Below are 25,388 nucleotides of genomic sequence, written 5' to 3'. Positions count from 1 at the left end.
TGGGACCGCACGCATGCGCAGTGGCCCGACGCGCAGCGTGTGTAGTTGTATTATTATTTTGAATGGGGGTGGTGGCGATGTGGGGGCGGCTGGTATTTTGGGTGTTCAGTCACAAGAGCAAGAGCGACTCCGCGGAGCCAGGAAGTAGACTGTGTTGGGTGCCTTCACGGCCATACGGAAATTTAATAAGCCACAAGGGTGAAAATCTTTTGGATGATTTCCTATTTTCGTCATCATTCCGTGTGGACATATGTGTATTTTTACACGTTTTTATGAACATTCCCAAACATTGTGAGATACCATAATAATAGTAATAATAATATTAATAATAATAAATATACGAGGATTTGATCGTGCCTTTTTGGTGGTATCGTTCATACGCTCGGCGTCACGTGATCTGTGGCACATTCATTATTAAATAGGCTTCTCAGCATATCATCTATCGATAATGGGAGAAATGGTGGCTTTAATGTGGGAAGTTTGGCTAGGCCTATGGATATGAGGGTTTGAAATTTACAGGTAGAGTAGAAGACGCTCGAGGAGACAGATTGGTAAAGAGACTTTGGCCGAGAGAGAGAGAGTGAGAGAGAGAGAGAGAGAGAGAGAGAGAGAGAGAGAGAGAGAGAGAGGAAGAGCAAGACAGAGAAAAAGAGAGAGAGGAAGTGAGAGAGTGTGTGAGAGGGAGAGAGAGAGAGAGAGAGACGCGGTCCAATTGATCTTGAGGCTTTTTCCTGTCTACGTGGGTCACTTAATAAGGCACACAAGGAGGCAATGAGAAGGACGCCATCGGGGCAGCAAAAAACATTAGTCACGAGCTTGGAAAGCAGCCTTTCACATTTCTCCACACGAAGGAAGACGCAAGCCGACTCACACACGGAAGGGAAGTGAGTTGACAGACTCGAAGAAACAACCTACCCCAAAAAGTTTGACTGCGCGGGTTCGTTTTATAGTTGATGGTGAGGGGGGCGGGAGGGGGGGAAAGCGTAGGAATAAAGTGAGGAATCCACATTGGGAAAGATGCCGCGGGTAGTTCCGGACCAGAGGAGCAAGTTTGAGAATGAGGAGTTTTTCCGCAAGTTGAGCAGAGAGTGTGAGGTGAGCGTGCACGGCGGAAATAAATACACACATACACAATTGGCTGCCTGGTTGATGTTATATTCCTGTGTTACTTGGTCCGATACCGTATAAATTCAGTTAATTACCACCGGAAGTGTAAACAAAAACACCATCCCTACCGCATGTGCGATTCGACTCTCTTGAAAAAGTGACTACTGTATATACGCCTTTTAATACCCAATACGTACACCTGCATTGACTTGAACTTCAAATGAACATTTTGGAAAGTTGCTTCGAACAGATTATTTGCGCGCGTTATTTTGTTGTTTTATTTTGGATCATTTTTGTTCTTTCGGAAGCAAAGCACGGTACTTTTAAATCTAAATTCCTGTGGCTTATCTTGAAAAAAGCAGGTCAGTGTTGACTTTGCCTATCTAAAAGCGTCTTCCTGCCTACACGATGTGTAAATCGTCGCCGGGCTTTTTCAAGATGCTGATGTTTCTTTTCAGATAAAATATACTGGCTTCAGGGACAGACCCCATGAGGAGAGACAAGCCCGCTTCCAGAACGCTTGCAGAGATGGACGGTCAGAAGTCGTAAGTTACCGTATCGCGAAACTAAACACACAGTCCACAGGTTCTTTATTATTTTCTTCTTTTTGATTAGTGGAATGCAGGTGTAAAAAGAAACAAGTAGACAGACAAATAAACAAATACAAGCAAACTATTCTGAGAATAAATGCGGAATGTCACACCAGGAAGTAAACAAGTTGTCCATCATGCATCATAATAGTTGACAGATACTTCCTGTTATAATATTTATCCCAGCAATCATGAGTGTGTCGGCTTTGTGCACAAGCAGACATCAACACAATGTCATCCAGACAGGTGGTTGCATCACACTGTCTGGACTGCAATTGTGATTATAATATTACTAATTCTAAGTATTCTGCCATGTCTCAGTAAACACGCGAGTGTACCCGGCCAAAAAAAAAAAGCAATAGTTTGATGTACAAAAATAAAAGTCTTCCACAGCTTCAAATGGATTTGTCTGATGTGGAATGAATGGATTTTATCCCTTTGTAAATGCCACTTAATTCGTTTTGTGTACATTTCCAGTTGATGATATGAACCCTTAATTTGAGGGTTTCTTAATGTAAAAGTGAACATCCTGCAAACTCATTGCGCATTCATCTCTTTTAGGTTGTATGTCATCGTAATATTGAGATTATTAGTTTGATGTTCAAAATGACCATGTCGAGGATGATTTTGGAGAGTGTGTGTGCTGCTTTTCCCTGTATCTGAACCACAGTCATGGTTTTGACAACTTCATGGCACAATTAAAGCGACAAAAATGATCGCGGTCGTCAGTGCAGTCTTATCAAGGTCTGAAAAATTACAGATACATAAACCTTGAGCATCGCAAACACTGTACTGTTATTTTGAAAATAGATACAACATCAACAATAGTTTGCCCTTTTTGTGTGTTTAAAGTTGCAAACAACAGCAACCATAATGAATTGGCATCCATACAAGACCACATGAAATTCAATCAATATACCAAGAATTATGTATTTAAATAACAGCAGTGGTAAAAATGTGCACATGTGCGGTGACACACACGCATAATCTTGTTTTAATGCTCATGGAATGGTGGGGATGTGGCGGCGGGCAGTATTTTAAGATAAGATAACCATGATTTGTCCCACAGTGGAGACTGGGGAAATTTGCAGTCAATATAATAAGTGCAATATTAAAAAGAAAAAAAAATTGGGGGTGTTTTGACTCTCCAGACTAGAGCCAGGAAGTCGACTGACTGCCTTCATGGGCCTAAAGAATTTAGATTTGCCACTGAACTGCCAAAGTGTCCAGAAAAAAAAATCTCTTTTTTTGTAGGTATCTCATAGTGAGTTAGTAACGACTCCTTATTGACTTATTTGTATTTCTTTATGTTTTAAATGACGTGACCAAAGGTGATTGGTGGGTGACCAATCTAGTGGGTACCCCGCCTCTCACCAAGTCAGCTGGTGTGAGCGTCAGCTCTAAACCAATTGAGGACAAGCATTGGATGGATGGATGGATGGACGGATGACATGGCCTTTCCACCTGAAATTTCAATCAGAACATCCATACGCGCGTCTTATTATGTTGATTTAAGTCTGAATGCAGTTAAATCCATCAACATTCTTACAAACAATGAAATACACACTGTGTATAGCACAAAGATAGCTGGGATAGGCTCCCAGCATGCCCGCGACCCACGTGAGGATAAGCGGCTCAGAAAATGGAAGGATGGATGGATCGATGGTGGCTTTTAATAGGTTAACATTATAACACACTCATATTGTATAGTGTTCTGCCTGCAGACACATTGAGCCAAATCAGTTTCAAGTCTTGTCCAATTATACTCTCCAAAAATAGTGACGTTTGGCAATACGATGACATTCCTTCAGTATTTTCACGTCACCTTCTCAGCAGGGAGTGATGGGGCCCGTCTAGTCTTACCATCTTTCCTGGTCGATGGATGCGTCTGACTGTCTGTCCTCACTGTATTTATAATGTCTTTCATCACTGTGACAATTGATGGCTTAAGTTGTAATAGGTCCACGGCAGCCGTGACATCATGTCGCTGATTTACTGTATCTATATCTAAAGACCGCCTGCTATTTTCACGGTCAGTGCGAACAACGAGCAGACACAAAGACACCCCTGTGTGACTTCGAGGCTTCTTTTTATATCCAAGTCCGGCAAACAGTAAACGCATCACCAGTGTAATGATCAATCCGAGTCAGCCTACGCTTTAGATATACAAGTTAAGTTGATTTTATTTTTTTCTCCCTGTGCAGGGCTCTTTGTATAACGTCATACTTATGGAATCACTGCCCAAATCATAATAACACCATCTAATATGTGGTTTACACAACTTGTATAGCATAAATGGTGTTCTCCTATCTGTCATTAAAGCAAATTTGAGTGGTTTGAGGACGAATTAACACATATTGTACAGTATTTATCAATTCATCCAGCCAGATCTTTCCTTCGGTGTCCAGATAGAGTTGATGCTTTTGAAGTGAACCTATTGGTCAATTGTTGAGGTACAATTGCACAACTTAAGTATCTAGCCACTGCGAGGGGCACACGAAAAGCTTAGCTTAGCTTAGCTAGGCTAAGCGCTACGATTAGCGCGTAGCTACGCTAAACTAAGCTAAGCTACGCTAAACGCTACGATTAGCGCTTAGCTACGCTAAGCTAAGCTAAGCTAAAATTTAAAAAGCTAAATTTAAGCTAAGCGCTTTAAATTTCCCCAGTGTGGGACAAATAAAGGATATCTTATCTTATCAAGAGAATAAAGCTCACTTGTGACTGGCATTGTCAGAGAGCTGTTTTATTCTCTCTTACTAAAATAATTTTCTCTTTTAAATCTAAAGAGATTTACTGACATTGTCACAGTTAAAAACAATGCAATATGTATGCATATAATATAAAAGACAAACACTCTTTAATCGGATAATACAGTTGATTTTGTATGAGGATTCTTTTTTTTTTTTTAATCACTGTTTTTTTTTTTTCGCATTCAAGGATCACGTAAACTAGACGTGGTGAGAAATCTTAAAATGTTCACGGCCATTGTGATAGATGGGCCGATAAATCAAAGTAAGTTAACCTCGGTGCGCTCAGCATGAGTCGCACTTTTAACAACTCTTGGTTTTCATGCCGTGCTGGGCTCTGGTCTTGCCATCTCGCTTCTATTTCCCTTCCCGTTTTTGTTGAACTTCTCATTTGTCCTCCTTCCTGCCGTTGCCCATGTTCCCTCCATTTTTCTTTCTCATCTTTCTCTGTGTTCCTCTTTCAACCCCCCCTCCTCTTTTGCCTCTCACACAAGCCTCTCTCTTCTTCCCTCCTTTTCTCTCTCGCAGTAGTAGGCAGCAAATTACTGTCAGATGGTTGTAATCCAATACGTCAAATAGGGCAGAAATTAGGACTTGGGTGTTCTTAGATTCTCTCAAAGCGTGTTTGCGCCTGTGTGTGTGTGTGTGTGTGTGTGTGTCCGTGTTTCTGCTGGCGTGGGAGAGAGACAGAGACAGAATCATGGCATCCTTTATTGTTTTATTTGGAATGTTTTCGTGACATATTCACCCTATGTTTTTACTCTTGCATTCAGGCTTTCGCTCCTGCTCCTCTCAAATATGACACAGTACATAATTCATACGCACCCAGCTAAGATCCAGCCTAAATGTCCTTAGTATTGATCTGTCTCAGACACACACACACACACACACACACACACACACACACGCACACAAATGCATAAAAATGGAAATTTCTTACTTAATGTTCTGCCTGGACAAATCGTTGCTCTCTGACGGAACAGTGCATTCAATCAATTTTTCATCTCATTTGTTTTTTCAGCGTGTGTGTGCGCAACAAAGCACGTGAAAGTGTGTTCTCCATCCAGAGCCTGAAACCATTTGAAAGACATTGAATGGTTAGAAAATGAGTTTAATTCATAATTATATATCCGAAAAAGGAAAGTAAACACTTTAATGAACTCCACCTTAAAAGCTTTGCCAATTTGCCTCAAGGAATTCGACATCGGAACTCTGGCATCTACTTTTTACTTGAAGAGGAAAAAATAGTCCACACACGTTGCTGCTATTTAGCGTCAGATGTTTGATTTAAGGCTCTGTGACTTTGGAGGAAACTGATCACCATTTATAGTAGGTTGTACTCCATCTCCTCATCCAACCAGGAACTCATGCTGCAATCCTGCCCAAGTAATCGTGCATTTTTTTCTTGACAGTCCAGATATAACTCTTCGGACTTTCATCGTGTTTCAAAGTGTCTAATATCAGTCCTTTCGTTCTCCTTCTCCACAGGCCTTTGTCGCAACAGGCACCAACCTCTCCCTCCAGTTCTTTCCAGCCAACTTGCATGGAGATCAGAGACAGGTTCCTACGAGGGAGTATGTTGACTTTGAGAGAGAGACAGGAAAGGTAGGGCTTTATGCGCAAACAAACACGAGCACACTCTCTCATTTGTTTATCACATGAATGGAAATACTGGTGGGAGAGTACATTTTATACCCATGCCAATTCCATCATACAAATTATTACTCGGTGAACAATTTTTTTATCTATTGTTTTTTTTTTCTTGAAGAGTGAGCGGTACATACCGGTAGTTTAATCCCTCTCACATTGTAATGGCACAACTTTAAACCACATTGTAAATGTACAGTGCCATGAAAACGTTTTCCTCCTCATGTCAAATTCCCTTATTATTATTCATTCATTCATTCATCTTCCGTACCGCTTGATCCTCACTAGGGTCGCGGGGGGTGCTGGAGCCTATCCCAGCTGTCTCCGGGCAGCAGGCGGGGGACACCCTGAATCGGTTGCCAGCCAATCGCAGGGCACACAGTGACGAACAACCATCCACGCTCACACTCACAAATAGGGACAATTTAGAGCGTTCAACCAGCCTGCCACGCATGTTTTTGGAATGTGGGAGGAAACCGGAGCACCCGGAGAAAACCCACGCAGGCCCGGGGAGAACATGCAAACTCCACACAGGGAGGCCGGAGGTGGAATCGAACCCGGTACCTAAGGCACTGTGAAGCTGACGTGCTAACCACTGGACTACCGGGCCGCCCCTTATTATTATTATTATTATTATTATTATTTGCATAGTTTCCCCAAATCAACCTTCAAGATAATAAAACACATGTACATACCAGAGACGGGTAACCTGCGTAAACATAAAATAATGACATTTAAAATGATTTTATTTATAAAGAAAACAAATCCAATTCAATGCAAATAGGAATGGCACGGTTCCAAAACGCTTGGGGAAATATTCTATGGACTGATGAGGTACATGTTGAATGTTTTGGAACGTGTGTCACGTTAACATCTGTGGCTTCAAGGTAACACAACACTTGAGAAAAGAACATCCTACCAACAGTCAAACATGGTGGCAGTTGTGGGGAGATATGGGGGGAGGGGGGGGGGTTTCACTCTCGTGTGCGTTTTAGATGTTTCCCTCCTCCATCACACCTGATTCAAATCATCAGGATCAATATCGGGCTTCTGCAGAGCTTGCTGAAGTCGATTTGAATCCGATTGCTGTGGCATGACCAGAAAAAAAAGGCCATTGATGCTTGGACCCCCACCCCAGTGTTGCTCAATTAATTCTTTAGGGTGGGTCAAAATACCTCAAAAGAGATGGGGAAAAACTTGATTTGAGTTATTGCTGCTTAGGGTGGCCCAACCAGTTTTTAGATTGTGCGGTCGAGTGAGTACACGTCCATAGGAGTGTGGCAGTTAGTTTTATGAATTATAGTCATTTAAAAACAGCATTTTATGTTGAGTTATCTTTGTCTAATATTACATATATATATATATATATATGGGCGGCCCGGTAGCCAAGTGGTTAGCACGTCGGCTTCACAGTGCAGGGGTACCGGGTTCGATTCCAGCTCCGGCCTCCCTGTGTGGAGTTTGCATGTTCTCCCCGGGCCTGCGTGGGTTTTCTCCGGGTGCTCCGGTTTCCTCCCACATTCCAAAAACATGCGTGGCAGGCTGATTGAACACTCTAAATTGTCCCTAAGTGTGAGTGCGAATGGTTGTTTGTTTCTGTGTGCCCTGCGATTGGCTGGCAACCGATTCAGGGTGTCCCCCGCCTACTGCCCGGAGACGGCTGGGATGGGCTCCAGCACCCCCCGCGACCCTAGTGAGGATCAAGCGGTACGGAAGATGAATGAATATATATATATATATATATATATATATATATATATATATATATATATATATATATATATATATATATATATATATATATATATATATATATATATATATATATATATATATATATATAATATTTGTTTCATTTACTTCAAGTGGGGAAACCAAGCCACAAAAATACAAAATACAAATTCACAAAGCGGGCAAATACATTTTCACACCACTGGATTGAAACAAAAAAGCAAAACAAATTACAAGCATAAAATTTGGTGAAAACACTGCACATAGGTGACCCGTGACGTCATTGAATCTCTGTGCAAATGTTTCGGTGGGAAATGTGGCTGACAGCGGCTTCTGCTATTGTTTTCTTCTGAGAGTGTTTTACTGTTCTCCCAGCATCCAGTTAATGGCTTAAAAGTGACCGCTTTTACAGGCATAGATTAGTGTGTCAGGATTAAAGATGGACGACACAGTAAAATGCACCCTTGTCTGATTCATTTCTACCATTACCTGTAATTGGTGTGACCCTCATTTAGGAGAAGTCACAGAGGTGGAATCACTGCTCAGCTCCCGTTCGTGAGGGTGATTGGGTTCACTCGAAATCACAGCCAATGTGAAATAACCGGGAGAGATCAGACAGCGTTTGTGCAGAGAGCAACGCAACGCTACTGCTGTGATTGTTAATTGTCTCCCTTGACACCTCGCCTAAATTTAGAGCTTGTGTGTGCGTGTGTGTGTGTGTGTCAGAAGGCCCCTCCATGGACACTGGCCAGCTGAAATGCATGCTGGCTGGCAGCTCATTAAAAATGCAGTCTGTCGAATCGATGGACCTCCTTGCCCCAGAGCTGACGGACTAATCTCAATTATTTAACACGAGTGCACTGATGGTTTGCAACCGAACGTTGTGTTGATGACTGTTGCACTGCGTAATTGGGGGTGTGAGAGAGAATGAGAGAGGGAAGGTTACTCCGTGCAGTGTATTTTGTGTGTGTGTGTGTGTGTGTTCGGAAGTTGATAGCGCCTTCTTTGTTGCCTCAACTGTGCTCACAGATCTATGAAGTTTTAATGAGGCTAGGAATATCACCATAAAACAGTTGCACAGTCGTTTTGCAAAAGCAAAGTCAAGGACATGTTAACCATTGGAATAAACATGATATAGAGTCCAAATATGTTATGAGGGTTTTTCCAGAAATGTGCAAGTGTAATATAAGGTTGCAGTTGTTTATGTAAGAGTAATGTATGATGCAAGGAGACAGACAGACATGATGTGTTTTTTTAAAAAACTAATGCTCTGTTAAAAAAAAGTTATATCTTTAAAAGGCAGTTATTCAAGACGCTTTGACGTCCCTTCCTCTTTGCTCGAAGCTCTATCACAGCAAGACATACACTCTCTTCATCCTCGACTCACATGTTGCAAATAACTGACTCTCATTCATGCCATTTTTAGACAGTAAAAGACACAAAATTAGGGTCAGAAATGCAAACGAACCAGTTAAAAAAAGGTTAGAACAGTCCATAGCGGAGCTGCCAAGCAAGAGAAATCCACTTCCAGAGCACACTGGCTGAATTGCTGAATTTTTAACATTATGTCAAGTACGTTACTGGATTACTGGCATTTCATGGATCAGACCAGCCCAGTGAAGTTCATTTGATGAAATTTAGTCATTGTACCCTTATTCGTTTCTCAGTCTTGAATATTGCATTCTTCATTTTCCCGTTTTTCAAATTCTTCCATTCATTCCATTCACTGTAATATCAATTTTTATATTGAATTTTGTATTTGTTCAAAAATCCAAATTACAACGGAATGCGCTTTCCATTGCACAATCAGTGTCCATTTGAACAAGTATGACAAAATGAATGGTTAAAATGGACAAAAAGGGACCAATCACCATGCGTTCACACTTATGATTTATCAAGTCAAACAATATTTAGGCAGCGAACAGGGCACTTCCTGTTAGGGCTCTTATTTGGAACCCATTGTGACCACTTTGGGTGCACTATTTATTGGACTGAAGCAAATTTCACGATCACCATGGCAATGTGTTTGTATGCACATGAATTATACTGACATGACTTACTGGTTAGCACGTTAGCCTCACAGTGCAGAGTTGCATGGTTCCATTCCCGCGCCGGCTTTCCTGTGTGGAGTTTGCATGTTCTCCCCGTGCCTGCGTGGGTTTTCTCCGGGTAGTCCTGTTTCCTCCCACATTCCAAAAACATGCATGGGGAAATGTCAAAGTTGTAGATTTTGCCATCCGTCCATTTTCGATAATGTTTCCCCTCATTAAGGCTGCAAGTGAACTGGAGACCCGCCGGCCCCCTGTGCCCCATCGCAGATTAACCTTTGTAGTGTGACGTTCACTGTACGAACCCCCTCACCGCCGTCATCTAATACGTTTAGGCACGTGACGGCTAGCCTAATACTCGGCACGGTATTGGTTTTTAATGTCAACTGTGCAGCTTGTCCCATCTCAAATTGTAAAGGCCTCCGCTTCTCTGAAATGTTTTACTGCACACGTGTGCATGGTTGCCTCCACAAAACTTGCATAAGTACACTTTTTGTAAAAAATGTGGAATATCATGCCAGTATGCACCTTGTTTACTGTTTCCGGCTGACCCCTTGCAAATTTTTGCTGTGCGTTATGGCATTGTTTTCCTTTGTGACCATCTCACTGTCCAGTGTGTGTCTCTTGTCCAGCACTTAATTACACGCGATACTTCTCATTGGACCCATCACAGACATAACCGTGTGTTAAAAATGTTGCCAGTAAAATGTGTCAATATACAGGTGTATTTTTCAGTTGCATTTTTTTCCCAGAGAAACTAATTAATATCTACAACAATGAAGCCACGCACTTTTTTGTTTTATCGGTTTCCTTTTGGTAAATAACACCTTGCATTAAAGGTATGATTTGTACGTCCATCCCTTATGTAAACAGATACTTGCTATTTGATTGTGAACTGGTATCTAGAAGCATGTGTTTTTTGTCCATGCCATTAATCTCTCTGACACAATCACATGCAAACATTGACGTGTGACAGGAGAAGGCGTTGCTGCTTAAAATGAATCACTAAATGAAAGGCCTTGGTGTCAGATAAGAAGTGTTTTGAACAGAAGCTGTGCCAAGGGTTCTTCACCAGTCGGTGACATCATCAAAGTCTCCCCCACTAATTGCTTCCCTCTGTTACGGCCGCTCTCAGGGTCTCCCTCTTAGCAAAGGCGAGTGGACCACAAAACACATGCACATACTCACATGCCATCCAGGTTTCAGATTTCCTGCCCGAGGCTTAGGAGCAATGACCACACCCATTCCCACAATGCACCGCACCACACTCAGCCTACATCCTCTGTTAACATCCTCCCCGTGTGCCTTTGTTGTACGATATCGCTCCGTACGTAGAGGTAGAGAAATGTGTGTTGTCAGAGAGATTCACAAACAACTGACAGTGACACAAGATCTGATGCAGTGAGAGCTCAGGCCGGTGTGACATCCAGCATGTGTGTGTCAGCTGCATTCCTCCGTCGTATGTCCTTCTCATCCAGTAGCCGTGGGAGGAGTGAAATATGCGAGACGGTTTACCTGGCTTGTCATTGCAGTCAGACATAATTATCATTTGGTTGACAGGTCTACAATTTAAAAAAAAAAAAAGGGTTGACCACAACATTGGAGCGCAACAAAATAATACAGACACCATTATATTGATGGTGAACAGAATTTCCTCCTGTTGAGAGAATGTCTTCAGTTTTGTATGTGTGAAACCAGCATAAATCAAAGTCACAGTATTTAATCGATTTTCAGAAGACATTGTGGGCTTTTTATTTTATTTTATCTTTTTTTTTTTTTTTTTTTTAATGTTTCCACTTGTCAGGTTTGGTTTGTGTGACTACTGGTCATGTACTATGTTTGGTCAAGTGAGAATGAACTCTGATGTGATCCAGATACATTTGTAAAAAAAACATTCTCTAACTTTCAGATATCATTTCTCTATCTACTGCGTTCCAAGCTCTGGCTATCAGGCGCAGTTTATAGATAGAAAGCAAACTGATCAAACAACTTCAGTTAGAGTTCAGATTTTTGGCAAACTTTTTTTTTTTCCTTCACAAAACAGCGTACAGTATGTCGCGTGAAAAAAAATATCTGTTGGTACAGTTGTGGAATGAATTGGGATGACTGACCCATTTTCGACAGGTCACTTCATAATGCAAACTTCAGTGAATGATGAATGTGCATTTGCATGGCATTTCCATGTCCGTGAAAGCCATAGGAACAAGCTGCTGTCGGTTCATACAAAGAGGAACTCAAATGCATACAAGCTCACAATGGAGAGACAAAAAAACCAACCAACTGCCGCGAGCCATTATAACATTACGATGCAATGGGAAACATGAGAAAAATGCTTTCAGTGTTTTAATTCAGAACAAGAAACATGTCAGGGTTGACAAAGTGTGGAGAATAGTCTGTGGTAGTGTGTGTTCAGGGGGTGGACCCTGGCGTTTCGGAAACGGAACAAACATTTTCACAAAAGGGTTAAAAGATGGTGAGGGCTTACGCAGTGTGTTATATCTGGCTTCATTTTACATTCAGACATCCATAATAACAAATTATACATCAGTCATGATTATTTCTCTCAAGTGAAAACACGAGTTTTCATCCTCTGTGTGGGTCCCATTCTTGTTCTGGCCAATTCTTCCTTATTCATTCATCTTCCAAGCCGCTTGATCCTCACTAGGGTCGTGGGGGTTGCTGGAGCCTATCCAGCACCCCCCTGCCAGCTGTCTCTGGGCAGTAGGCGGGGGACACCCTGAATCGGTTGCCAGCCAATCGCAGGGCACACAGAAACGAACAACCATCCACGCTCACGCTCGCAACTAGGGACAATTTAGAGTGTTCAATCAGCCTGCCACGCATGTTTTTGGAATGTGGGAGGAAACTGGAGCACCCGGAGAAAACCCACGCAGGCCCGGGGAGAACATGCAAACTCCACACAGGGAGGCCGGAGCTGGAATCGAACCCGGTACCTCTGCACTGTGAAGCCCACGTGCTAACCACTGGACTACCGGGCCGCCTTCTTCCTTATTGACTTTCATAAATCCAAGAGAATGTGGAACAGTGTGTGTGTTTTTTAATCTCTGTATCTACAGTGTGTGTGTATTCGATTTCAACTCTCACTATGTCTGTGTGGGCACATATGCCATACAAAAGACCTGTAATGCTAGCTGTGTGGTTTGGAACAAAGTTTGCCACTAACCTGCTGCTGTCATCCCTGGCACACATACACACACACACACACAACACTTAACCTAACACCCCTCAATTTGTCTTTTCCCTGAAAAAAAATGATTGTGTCAAATGAGGAAACATGGTACTAATAAAAAAAATTGCATTTTTTTCAACCAACACAACCCATGGAACTTAAGCAGGAAGCTGAACTTAAACGTTTAAATGATAGTTTATACAGTGTAGAGAACGTCCCAGGCATCAGTTCCTCGTGAGCAGTGTGATTAATCCCCCAAACATCAGAACTGACGTGACATCAGTGCAATGTTTGTGTCATGTTCAAGTAGCTAGCTGTGAAAGGCCCCACAGCGTGTGTGTGAATCAGGGATGACTCATGAGACAAATACTTGGGTCATTTTCCTTAATGTCCTGGCAATGTGTTACCCATGTTGGTAAACTGGTATACATTGATTCACATTGATGGAACACAACATGAACTTTAAATCAAGGACACATGACAAAATCAACACAAAGAACATCTACGAGGTTGTGTGATGGAAGTGTGTCACACGTGGGGCCACATACTGTCACTCCTCAGGAATTGGAAGACAAAGACTAGCACTATTGTGTTATCATCACTGGTGGGTGTTATGTCTTGTCTTATGGGCAGTTGTGAGATGCTGACTGGATGGTTGGCACAAGAATGAATGAGAGATGCCGTGCCAACTCTTCACTCCACATCTGTGTCACACACTGTCCGCCAACGCTCACTGTTTCATGCACGCATGCAGAATCACACACCAGACCCATCCCCATCCTCAGACCTCTGACTTGAGGGGGCACATGAAATGTATGAGGGGGCCCATTTATTTTGAATACCCTACAGATAGACTTTACTTTGCTCCACATGTTTGACACGACTGTATTCAATTTTGCGCAGCACTGCCACTCTCAGTCAGCAGTCCAGAATGGCGCCCGTAGACCACATTTACAGCACATTTACATAGATGCTATCGGGTCCACACCGCAGCCATATCAAATTTGTCAAAGTGAAGCGATTTGGGGAAAATGCCTCGTTGACTTGCTACTGGGAGATGTATCATCAAGCCACAACTCATTGGATCAACACCGAACCATTGTTTTGGACAGTCTAAATGCGTAAGATACAAAACTAAATGCTGCTTAGTTGCTGAAAACTGCAATCAATATTCGCCAACATTTCTGTGGACATCAAGATGAATGATATCACCAATATTACCGATTTATGGTGATACCGTTTCCCTCCCCAGAAGGTCATCACTAAAGAAGCTCATGTCAGTGATGGAGTCTGACACAGTTTCAGTTTCTACTGATCAACTTTTTAACACACCAGGCTTACCTGAATGTGCTGTTTTATCCACGACACCTCCAGAATTGTTATTTCTGGTTTCTGTCAGTCTTTGTCGGCAGGTAAATGAGCTTGAGTTGAATCACCTGTGCCAATTGTGCCAACTGTGACAGGGTTTCTTTTTTACTCGCAGCACCTGCATTTGCCACCTCTGCTAAAAAAATTAAAATATTAGAAGCTTGCTCTGACATTGTTGAACACGATCTTGGATGCCTGGTACTTCTTTAGCTTCTGTGCTTAACAAATATGTTGCGGTGCCAGAGTCTTAATCTTAATTTTAATGATTATTCTGTATTAAAAGTAAATGACAAACACAAATGTCCATATACTCTATGTATTTTAGATATACTGTATATGTATGTGTGTGTATGTATGTATAAGGAATGTAAATACATAATTTTAAAATAAAGACCTGCCGTCCTGAACACTACGTGGCATGCTGGCAACAGCACATTGCTTCCTGGAAAGTACACGACCTTCATCCGATCAAACCAATGCTTTCAGGACCGACCAAATAACCGAGCTCCTCCATTTTTCTGAGGAGGCTGAATTTTTTTTACGCCACATTTTACTGTTTTCCCTTTCCTTTTTTTCGGTGTGTGTGTGCGTGTTAGCAAATGGATGTGGGGGTTGACATGGTTCTCAGAGGAAGTCTGTGGTTGGACCGTTTCTGCATATTTTCCCCTCATACAGACACACAGTATACACACACACACACACACATTAACGCACACAGGAATATTTTCCTTGTCAAGCAAAATGAAGTTTTCTTTTTAAAGTATCATTCTGCTCCAATGACGTGGAAGCCATCTCTCGCATTCTGCTTCTAATATTTCTCTTCTCTCCTTGTCTTTGCACAAGTACGCACACACATCTGACTGGAATAAACATAAAAACCCACAGCCTCTCGGGGTGCGGTCCCCCTACATCCTCTGTGCAGTGTGAGTAGCTGTGGTAAAAGAGGTCCCTGTCTGAGCTCCTCTATAAATACTTTGGAGCCTAGCGCTGTTTAAAAATATAAAAATAATAAGTCAATGTTCCATAATATGTCCCCTTTGAAGACATTCTTTTTCGAATCGTATTTCCATTCATTTCTTGTGGTAAATATGCTTTTGAAATCTGAGCAAATTGAGTTGTTTTCATTCAAAGATGCAGATTATTTTGACATTCAGGCATTAAGAAACCAAACAGGATAAATAATAATAATAATGATAAGAAGAAGAATGAAATGTAATTGCAGCTCTAACTTGAAAGAAAAGACAAGTTAGTTAACAAAAAAATGGAGGGAGCTAATTTTCACATTGACTGTGCCCTATAAGTACAGAACTGCTTCATGTGCTTTGAGAATGAAATCAGTATTTCTTTTGAAAAACACCAGAAAGTCAAAGCCATTATGTGTAAAAGGTGACTCAAAAATAACATTGCCATTGAAAACTTACTGAACTAGAAAACATTTCGGGCCCTGTATTTGTGCCCAACTCAAGTGTAGCGCAAATCACACGTTTACTGTGTTCATGTGTGGAGCTTCCTTTCTTTTGGTATTTCCGCAGACGCGCACAGTAAAAACGGGCATTTGCGCAATTGTGGGCGTGATCACACTCGACTTGCCCCCAGGCCAATGAAAGTGGTTCCTCTCATTCCCTGTAAATTCAGCACAGGACAGGTGCACGGTCAACATGGCCGAACCAGAAACCGACTTGCTGGATGCTCGATGATATAAAGTTGGAGAAATCACCCTGTGTGACCCCAAAAGTAGGTGGTTCTGATGGTTAAAAATAAAAAATTTAAAAAAGGGCTCTCGGTTCGCCGCGGTGCCCAGCCTGGCGCAGTGCCTTCTATTAAATTGTTCATTCATTCATTCATCTTCCGAGCCGCTTGATCCTCACTAGGGTCGCGGGGGGTGCTGGAGCCTATCCCAACTGTCTCCGGGCAGTAGGCGGGGGACACCCTGAATCGGTTGCCAGCCAATCACAGAGCACACAGAAACGAAACACCATTCGCACTCACACCTAGGGACAATTTAGAGTGCTCAATCAGCAGGGGGGTTTAGGAGGGGGTCTTACTGGGGAGTCAATTTCAAGCAATGGTAAATAACTCATATTATGTTCTATACAGCCTGCATGTCCTACTATGTTGTTACATCATTGTGAAGATATTTATTGTAAGCGTTTGCTTCTTTGTTTCTTCAGGTCCATTTAAAGGCTCCAATGATCTTGAATGGAGTGTGTGTGATTTGGAGAGGTTGGATTGACCTGCAGAGGCTGGACGGGATGGGATTCCTGGAATATGATGATGAGAGGGCGCAGGTACCACAGCACATACTAAAATAGCGGATAACTAAATTCACGTGCCTTCCTACTGTATCTCACTTGGGATTTTCTTTTTATTCATTTATTCATTTATTTATTTATTTATTTATTTATTTATTTTACGAAATAGCTTGTTTGCGACTTGCTGCGCCCCAGGAGCCTTTACAGTAATCTGACTTGCGTATTTGTGTGCGTGTAGCATGAGGATGCTTTGGCTCAGGCGGCATTTGAGGAGGCTCGACGCAGAACCAGAGACTTTGAAGAGCGAGAGCGGTCACACAGAGAGGACCTCGAGGTGAGAGAGTAAACCATCTCAAATTGAGAAATGCTCGGACAGCGGAACTCCAACTTCATTTCAAACACCAACAATGTTTCCGTGCATTGGTTTCTGCTATTTGAGAGGTTCTTACACAGAGAGTTGCTTTTAACTGCATTTGTGCACCCGCAAACGAAGACGTAAACAACAGATAATGGTGTTGTCATAGTATTGTCTCAATATGAACATTTTCACTTTCATATTATAGCTGAGTAAAATACCTCGAAACCGATACCATGGACAAAAACCTAAATCCTCAATAAAAAGCATTGGTATCAGAGCCTAAACGACCAGAAATTCTTTTTATTTGCATTCAATTCGACACTCCTGATAAAATAAAATAATAAATGTGGAACGTTTTTAAAAACTTAAAGACAATTGAAGAATTTTTGATTTGTGCTTTTTTTTTTTTTTTAATAGCATTTTCATGTACATGCTTTTGCTTTGCTTTCCTTCTGGGCATCTTGGTGTTGTTTCAAGCGCGCTTGTATGTTTTTAACTTTTTGGGGATCAAGCACAGTATTTTTGCGCCAGACTGAATTGAACCTTGGGTTTAGTGCATGATCACTTTCCCATAAAATCTTGATAGCAAGGGCCAAATTCCAATAAGGAGAACAATTTCCTAGGGCCCCAAATGTCTTTTGAAAAATATGTTCATCAAGTTTTCGTTGGTTTAAAGCAGTGATATTTTTTTCATACTTAAAAAATGATCATGACTGGTACGAATGCACCCCACCTTCCGGGCTTCCACAAAATTAATCTTTTTATAGCATATGTGCGGTCTTGATTCAGCAAGATGGCAGCAAAGCAGTTTTAAGGAAAATGAGCAGGGTGAAGCTTTCTGTGTTGAATGCTGATGAATGTTCCTATCAATTATAATAAATGCACTGTGAGGATTCACTTGTTCTAGAATGTTAAGTACTGTGTTGCTGAAGCCCCCGTGTTGGGATGAACATTTCTGAAAGTTGACGTCCTGCGAATGAACCCTGAATTGTTTATTTCTTTCAGGACCCTGTGGTTTCTAAAATCTGGGACTGATGACAGACAGACAGACAGCCAGCAGAAAACAACAGGGTCTGTGTCCTTCATTTTTCATATTTATTACACTGTCATGCACTAAACTACCCTGTGCGTCAGTGGAAATCTGTGTGTGTGTGTGTGTCCTTCTCCATGACTTTCTGCTGTGTTTGATGAGCAACAGCCATAACGGCCCCGAACATGATCGGAAACAGAAAAATAAACCAGACATGGTAGTTTTTCAGTTTGGTGTTCAAGCCAGAAAAATAAATAAAAAATAGTGCACTAATTGGCGAAATGATTGACGCAATCAAGAGATATGTTTAACTTCTGCTTTCGTTTCCGTTGATAAAAACCTACAGTCATGAAAAAAAGATATGATGAAAAATGCCACCTTTCTTTCTTCTGTTTCTTGCTTAACGAAAGGTACATTTGCGTAGGCCAGGGGTGCCCATTACATCGATCGCGATCGACCGGCAGATCGCAGACTGATCCCAAGTCGATCGTGTCGAGAAAAAACAAAACAAAAACAAACAACCATTTGTGTGTCTTTGTGCATGTTAGTAATATATATTTTTGTGTTAATGTGCACTGCACCCGAATCATCCTATCGGTCTCAACGGGTCAATCGCGGGCGGTTGGTCGATCGAAAAGTCGATCTTCGGTCGAAAAAGTTTGGGCACCCCTAGCATAGCATATAAAAGACACTCTTGTTGAAATGTCAGAGGCTTGGGCACAGCGATGGTCACAATTCTCGTAAGAATTCAATACCTGTGTAATAGCAAAGCACTTTTTGGGGTCATTGAGATTTTTAGTATTTTTCAAGTGATGACGAATGAAGGAGGAAAAATGCTCTCAGGCAAAGGGCACTTTTCCCATCCAGGGCAAGGGGCTGGTTTTGGAGCACCGCTAATATCTGATATCTTCGCGCATGCCTGCATCAGACCATCCATCCATTCATTTTCTGTAGCACTTATCTTGATTAGGGTCACCTGAGACCCTGAGTCTTCCCCAGCTGATTTTCAGGAAGGTACAGCACGCTAGTCACACTAGTCAATCGCAGAGCACACAGAGAAAAAAAAAACATTCACACACTTCACACTTAAAGGACTATTAGAGGTCATCAGTTAAACTAATGGATATGTTTTGGGGTAGGAATACTGAGATTAAAACCGACGCAAGCACAGGAAGAACACGCAAAGTCCACGCTGGGTGTGCCTGAGCCAGCATTCAAAACAGGGATCACTTAACTACACCACCTTGCTTCCCCCTAAAAGAGATATACTCATTCATTCATCTTCCGAGCCGCTTGATCCTCACTAGGGTCGCGGGAGGGTGCTGGAGCCTATCAGCCTGTCTCCGGGCAGTAGGCGGGGGACACCCTGAATCGGTTGCCAGCCAATCGCAGGGCACACAGAAACGAACAACCATTCGCACTCACACTCACACCCAGGGACAACTTAGAGTGTTCAATCAGCCTGCCACACATATTTTTGGAATGTGGGAGGAAACCGGAGCACCCGGAGAAAACCCACGCAGACCCGGGGAGAACATGCAAACTCCACACAGGGAGGCCGGAGCTGGAATCGAACCCGGTACCTCTGCACTGTGAAGCCGACGTGCTAACCACTGGACTACCGGGCCGCCTGACTAAATTCAATAAACGTAAAATAATTTCCATATCTGAAACTTAGCTTGACGATGAAAAAACAAGTGAAATGAAAATAGAAGGATATGATACTGTCGTAGATAAAAATATGGACTAGAACTCATTATAACCCAACAAACGTGGCTGCTCCTGTTCCGACAAAAACGAGAAAGGACAGAAAGGAAGGCACTGAGCAGACAGAGATCATATGAGTAAAGTACCAAGAGAGGAAGTCAGGCTTTTTTTTTTTTTTGAAGGTCACTTTTCATCTAACTGAGCTCAAATTTCTTCCCTGAGGCACAGAGAAGAAGAAAGGTCCTACTGATCTCCCACTGAATCAATAGAATTACCATTTCTTACCCCTGAAAGACCCCGAACAAAACGGGCCTTATATCTGGCAGAGAAATTGTTTTGATGCGCATTTTCTTAAATTAGTGGGTGTGTCCTGTGTTCGGCTCTATTGCAGTCACATAATTTCACATGTAAATTTCCCCATTGTGGGACGAATAAAGGATATCTTATCTTATTTATAATTTGCAATGATTTCTAAATAACCGGTTATCTTTTTACAGCGGCATGATTGGGAGTTTATTTTCAGTCATCTCATTTTTGTTTGCGTATGTTTACTTCATTGAAAATGACCCAAACCAATTTCCTGGGAGTACCGGTTTACTTTTAAAAACACTTTGCGAATTCCCACACCCATTCCATGCAAAATTAGACACACGTAAAAGTGGCTCAAGTCAGTGTTCTATCCTGAGAGGCTCCAGTTCTCTGCGTCCCTGAACAGGATGAGAAAAGTAAAGAAAATGTATGGATGGATAGATGTTAACATGCATTATAGTCATTTTGAGAACTATCTGACTGGCTTACAGTACCCTAAACTTCTTCATTACAATGCAGGCAGTTAATACATTCATTCATCTTCCGAGCCGCTTGATCCTCACTAGGGTCGCGGGGGGTGCTGGAGCCTATCCCAGCTGTCATCGGGCAGTAGGCGGGGGACACCCTGAATCGGTTGCCAGCCAATCGCAGGGCACACAGAGACGAACAAACATCCGAGCTCACAATCACACCTGGGGACAATTTGGAGTGTTCAATCAGCCTGCCATGCATGTTTTTGGAATGTGGGAGGAAACCGGAGCACCCGGAGAAAACCCACGCAGGCCCGGGGAGAACATGCAAACTCCACACAGGGAGGCCGGAGCTGGAATCGAACCCGGTACCTCTGCACTGTGAAGCCGACGTGCTAACCACTGGACTACCGGGCCGCCGCAGTTAATACATATTATACCAAATATTAAGGGATTTTAAAAATGGATTCTTGACATATTATATTTCCTATTTTTGGAAGTTGTAGACAACAGTTCAGAAAAACACAATTTAATTCATTCACCCAAAAGTGGGGCTTTGCCGCTTTTTCAAGGTCAAAGGGCATCTGCAAAAATGATGGATGGATGCAATGGATTGGTAAATGCATATTCACATTTGCGCGGGTGCACACACACACACACACACACACACACGCACACACACACAGAAAGAGAATTTGGTGGTAAATGATAATGTGGGCCAGAAAGCATTAATATATCATTAGTATTGATCGACATCAGCCCCCCTGCTTGGTCTCATATTCATACTGTATTGTTCAAGTGAACGCATGCACAAACTTGCAGACACAGCAAAGCTGCGGCACAACTACAAACACAATCAACCTCACACACACAAACACACACACACACACACACGCACACACACTCACTTCTCTAGTATTGAGTTGTGGTTAAGCGGCCAACACTGGACTAGCAGGCTTCAATTTGTGTGTGGATCAATAAAGAAAGCTTTCCTGCCAGTTATGATTGAAGTGCTCCTTAACTGCAAAGAGAAACGCCACACTGTGAAACAGCAAAAACAGTCAGTATTTTTTATCACCAAAAGTAAACTCCGTTGTTTGGCGAAGACAAAACTGATAGCACAGCCGTGGTTTTCGAATAGGAGTGAGATAGTCAGTCCAGTGTGAAATGCTTCATCCACACATGGCGAGTAAAGAGGGGAGTGATTCTGAGTCAGTCATTTAAAGCTTGTATTGCATGAATTGGGGAGTGGGGAGTGGGGGCTGGGTGGGGGTGGGGGGGGGGGTCAAACAAATGTTTGGTTTAAGATAAGACAGACAGACTGAAATGTATTCGGCCGTGCTTCTATTTCTGACAAGTGCTTTCCTGTAGATACACACTGAGTCAGTCAGGCTGATCTGGGGGGGGTAAAATTATATCATGACTAGCTTGAACGTGCGACTGTGTGATATTTTGCTTTTATAGCGAGCATCACAAAAGGCATTCCGGTTTGAACTAGTGACCCTATTAACTATTTCAGTCTGCATTTTGCTGTGCTACCTGCTTCTCCACCTTGTGCCCAGTTTCTCACCCGCTCGTCCCCCTCCCTTTCCAATTCTCTCAGCTATCACAAGTATAAACGCATAACCGCAAGTATTTTTACAGTAGGACCAGGCTCATTGCCATTAGATACTTTGAAAGTTATGACAATCACTTCTGAAGACCTAATGACAGCATGTGTGTGTGTGTGTGTCTGTGTGTGCGCGCGCGTGCGTGTACGTGCGTTTCAGTGCCAGACATCCTGCTAAGTCTGTCAGATACAAATTTGTCAACGGCACAGTATTTAAAAAGCTCTCTTCTACCCTCTAGTGGTGTTGGTTGGAACTGCTTGTTATTATTGAACCCGTTTTTTTTTTTTTAATACAGCATTTAAGCATTTATGTGTGAAAGTGTTTAAGATGTAGACATTTTACATTACGGGCACAATTACGTCTTCAAAACGTACTATTGTGTGCAATTGAACAGCACATAAATTGACTTTGGTGGTCCCGGTAGTCAACGGGTTAGCACGTCGACCTCACAGTGCAGAGATGCAGGGTTTGATTCCTGCTCTGGCATTCCCCTTGTGGAGTTTGCATGTTCTCCCCGTGCCTGCGTGGGTTTTCTCCAGGTACTCCTCCCACATTCCAAAAACATGCACTGCAGGTTAGTGTAACGCTTGAAATTGTCCCCAGGTGTGAGTGCGGGCGTGGATGGTTGTTCGTCTCGATTGGCTGGCAACCAGTTCTGGGTATCTCTCGCCTACTGCCCGAACACAGCTGGGATTGGCTCCAGCACGCCCCGCGACCCTTGTGACGATAAGCGCATCAAAAAATGGATGGATGGATGGATGCATATTTTGACTTCATGTTTTGTCACAGGCATGACATTTCCCATGATGCTTAAAGCTCTTTGTTTCATTGAATTAGGTTTTACATTTCAAGACTTAGTTGTGTTGACCAATAAATACATTGATTTAGTGTCTCTGTTCAACCCATAAATGGGTTATGAGCATTCACCTTCCGAGCCGCTTGATCCTCACTAGGGTCGCGGTGGGTGCTGGAGCCTATCCCAGCTGTCTCCGGGCAGTAGGCGGGGGACACCCTGAATCGGTTGCCAGCCAATTGCAGGGCACACAGAAACGAACAACCACTCACACTCACACCTAGGGACAATTTAGAGCGTCCAATCAGCCTGCCATGCATGTTTTTGGAATGTGGGAGGAAACCGGAGCACCCAGAGAAAACCCACGCAGGCCCAGGGGAGAACATGCAAACTCCACACAGGGAGGCCTGAGCTGGAATTGAACCCGGTACCTCTGCACTGTGAAGCCGACGTGCTAACCGCTGGACTACCGGGCCGCCTGGGTTATGAGCACTGATTTAAAATTTGATTCGTACAAATAAAATGTATGTTGTGCAAAGAAATTCAAAATATTGCTCTGCGTGCTTTTCTTACGATAAATGCAGGAAGAAACGTTTGAGTTTGTGTGATGTATTTGGAATATTTAAAATCTTGGACTAAAAACATCTCCTCTCTCTACCTGGTTTTGTCTAATATTTCCTCTCCTTCCATCCCTCTCTCCCCAGTCCAGACGACAGCAGGATCCCAGCCCTGGCTTATACATGGCCAGTGCTGATGCGGAACACAAGATGTGCTGAGGAAGACGTCAACGAGTGGAGGAGACTCAGGCTGATATTCTTTCACTTTCACAATTAGCTGAAATGAAATGTTGAATTTTGCAATTATATACCAGTATTCTCCCTTTTTTTTTCAATGAAACGGTTGGTAATTAATTGAATTGAAAGCCAACCATATAGAATCATAAAATAAACACCTTCTGTGTTTGCTCACATTTAAATGTGATGAACGTCTGAGTAAACAACAATTCAAGATCAGCTCATGCAAAATCTTACCCCTGGGTTTGATGACTTAGTATACACACCAAATATATTTTTTTGATCGTGAATAAATGTGAGAGAGGGTGACAGAGGCAAACAGAAGGATCATCAAATAGAAAGTTAATCAGCGGTGATGATCACTTAACTTGGTACGTCGTCAACAACAACAACAGCAACACCAAACTGCTGTTTTCTGAGACCAAAGTTCACCTTGCTGGAATGAAAGGGAGGTTGATGTGCGGGAGTGATGCCAAAAGAGTTGCATTGTTTTCTTAGTGGTAGTTTCAACTATTTCTCAAATGACCGCATTGGCAAGATATATTAAGTCAGGGGTAGTGTAGCAAGGAAAATAATGTTGGGGGGCGGTGGGGGGGCTTTATAACATGTCGGTCCAGGTGTGTTTTGCACTCTGTGATACAGTCAGTGAAGTTCACATGAATTTTGTTTGCATGGAACTAAATTGAGGGCTACTTTTTGGGCTGTTATCATTACAACGCTCCCTTTTTCGGGTTCGGATGAGGAATAATTGGCTGATTCAAATACATGACACAGGTAAGCCATGCACCAAAATAAAACACACATCAATTCATAGTTTGAATTGAGCATCCTTATTTTTATATTTTAAATCCATCCATTGGCCAGTGCCCCCCCCCCCCTCCACCCTCAAGTTATTCCTCATTAAGAATTGTAAAAGTATGAATGCAGTAAAAGAAAACAATTTCCTGTTCTGGCACGAGCGGAGTGAAATGTGTTTAATTATCTTTTATTTTGTGCGTGTCTGAAAGTCATGATGTTTACTTTTTATAATCTTACTCATTTTCAAATATATTCATTTTTTTCCATCTTTTCTCTTTGTTAGTGGCTACAACCGTAGTGTTTTGCGTCTAACGTGTCGCAATTTGTAATTGATAAAATACCCAAACGTTTTTATTCGTTAGATTTTCTTCTGCTTTTCTTTTGTTTCATGTTTTTTTTTCCCTGCGATTTGATTGTACAACCAAAGTTCTGTTATTAGGTCATATAAATGTTTTTACAATATTAAACATGTTTTTTTTTATTTGCTTTTATTTCGGGAGGTGCGGAGGTGAATCACTTTTTAACTAAAATCGATTTGTTTTGTCAAGCGATTCCCCCTTTAATGAGAACAATCCATGGAGTTTATTCATAAAAATGTTTTTACTTTGTGTACAGTTGACCTGCTTAGAGGTCTGCATACTGACAAATGCTCTTGTAGTTCTGTGTCCCCTGCTGATGACGTTCAAGAATACTTTTGGGCAATTTCTTCATTGGGATCTGTATTTCCCCAACCCACCCTCACCCATTTTAAATCCATCGGATTAAAATAATAATAATAATAATACATTTTATTTGAAAGCGATTTTCATCACACTCAAAGACACTTTACAAGAGCTTAA

The 25,388-nt window shown here is 42.2% G+C and overlaps 1 protein-coding gene across 2 annotated transcripts; it reads left to right on the top strand.

Moving 5' to 3' along the window:
* Positions 1 to 637: 637 nt before the first annotated feature.
* cbfb (core-binding factor subunit beta) lies at positions 638 to 25,159 on the top strand. Of its 2 annotated transcripts, none has more exons than XM_052062215.1 (7): positions 638 to 1,095; positions 1,566 to 1,652; positions 5,933 to 6,049; positions 16,600 to 16,716; positions 16,919 to 17,014; positions 18,044 to 18,109; positions 23,667 to 25,159. In XM_052062215.1, the coding sequence occupies exons 1-6, from the start codon at positions 1,018 to 1,020 to the stop codon at positions 18,071 to 18,073; spliced, it is 525 nt and encodes a 174-aa protein (XP_051918175.1). In that variant the 5' UTR covers positions 638 to 1,017; the 3' UTR covers positions 18,074 to 18,109; positions 23,667 to 25,159. The 2 variants fall into 2 exon arrangements, with proteins under 2 accessions (XP_051918175.1, XP_051918174.1); XM_052062214.1 differs by having other exon boundaries at positions 639 to 1,095; positions 23,662 to 25,159.
* Positions 25,160 to 25,388: the final 229 nt, after the last annotated feature.

This window comes from Hippocampus zosterae, chromosome 3 (assembly GCF_025434085.1).
Source record: "Hippocampus zosterae strain Florida chromosome 3, ASM2543408v3, whole genome shotgun sequence".
Lineage (NCBI taxonomy): Eukaryota > Metazoa > Chordata > Actinopteri > Syngnathiformes > Syngnathidae > Hippocampus > Hippocampus zosterae.
The sequence above is the reverse complement of the archived record's forward strand: the minus strand, read 5'-3'. Positions and strand labels throughout refer to the sequence as shown.

What these genes read in the sequence shown, in the direction of transcription:
- cbfb (XM_052062215.1), top strand. Translation starts at nt 1,018, where the DNA reads ATGCCGCGGGTAGTTCCGGACCAGAGGAGCAAGTTTGAGAATGAGGAG. An exon ending in ATGATGATGAGAGGGCGCAG is followed by an intron (nt 16,717 to 16,918) that starts GTACCACAGCAC and finishes GTGTGCGTGTAG; the next exon opens with CATGAGGATGCTTTGGCTCA. An exon ending in CACACAGAGAGGACCTCGAG is followed by an intron (nt 17,015 to 18,043) that starts GTGAGAGAGTAA and finishes TATTTCTTTCAG; the next exon opens with GACCCTGTGGTTTCTAAAAT.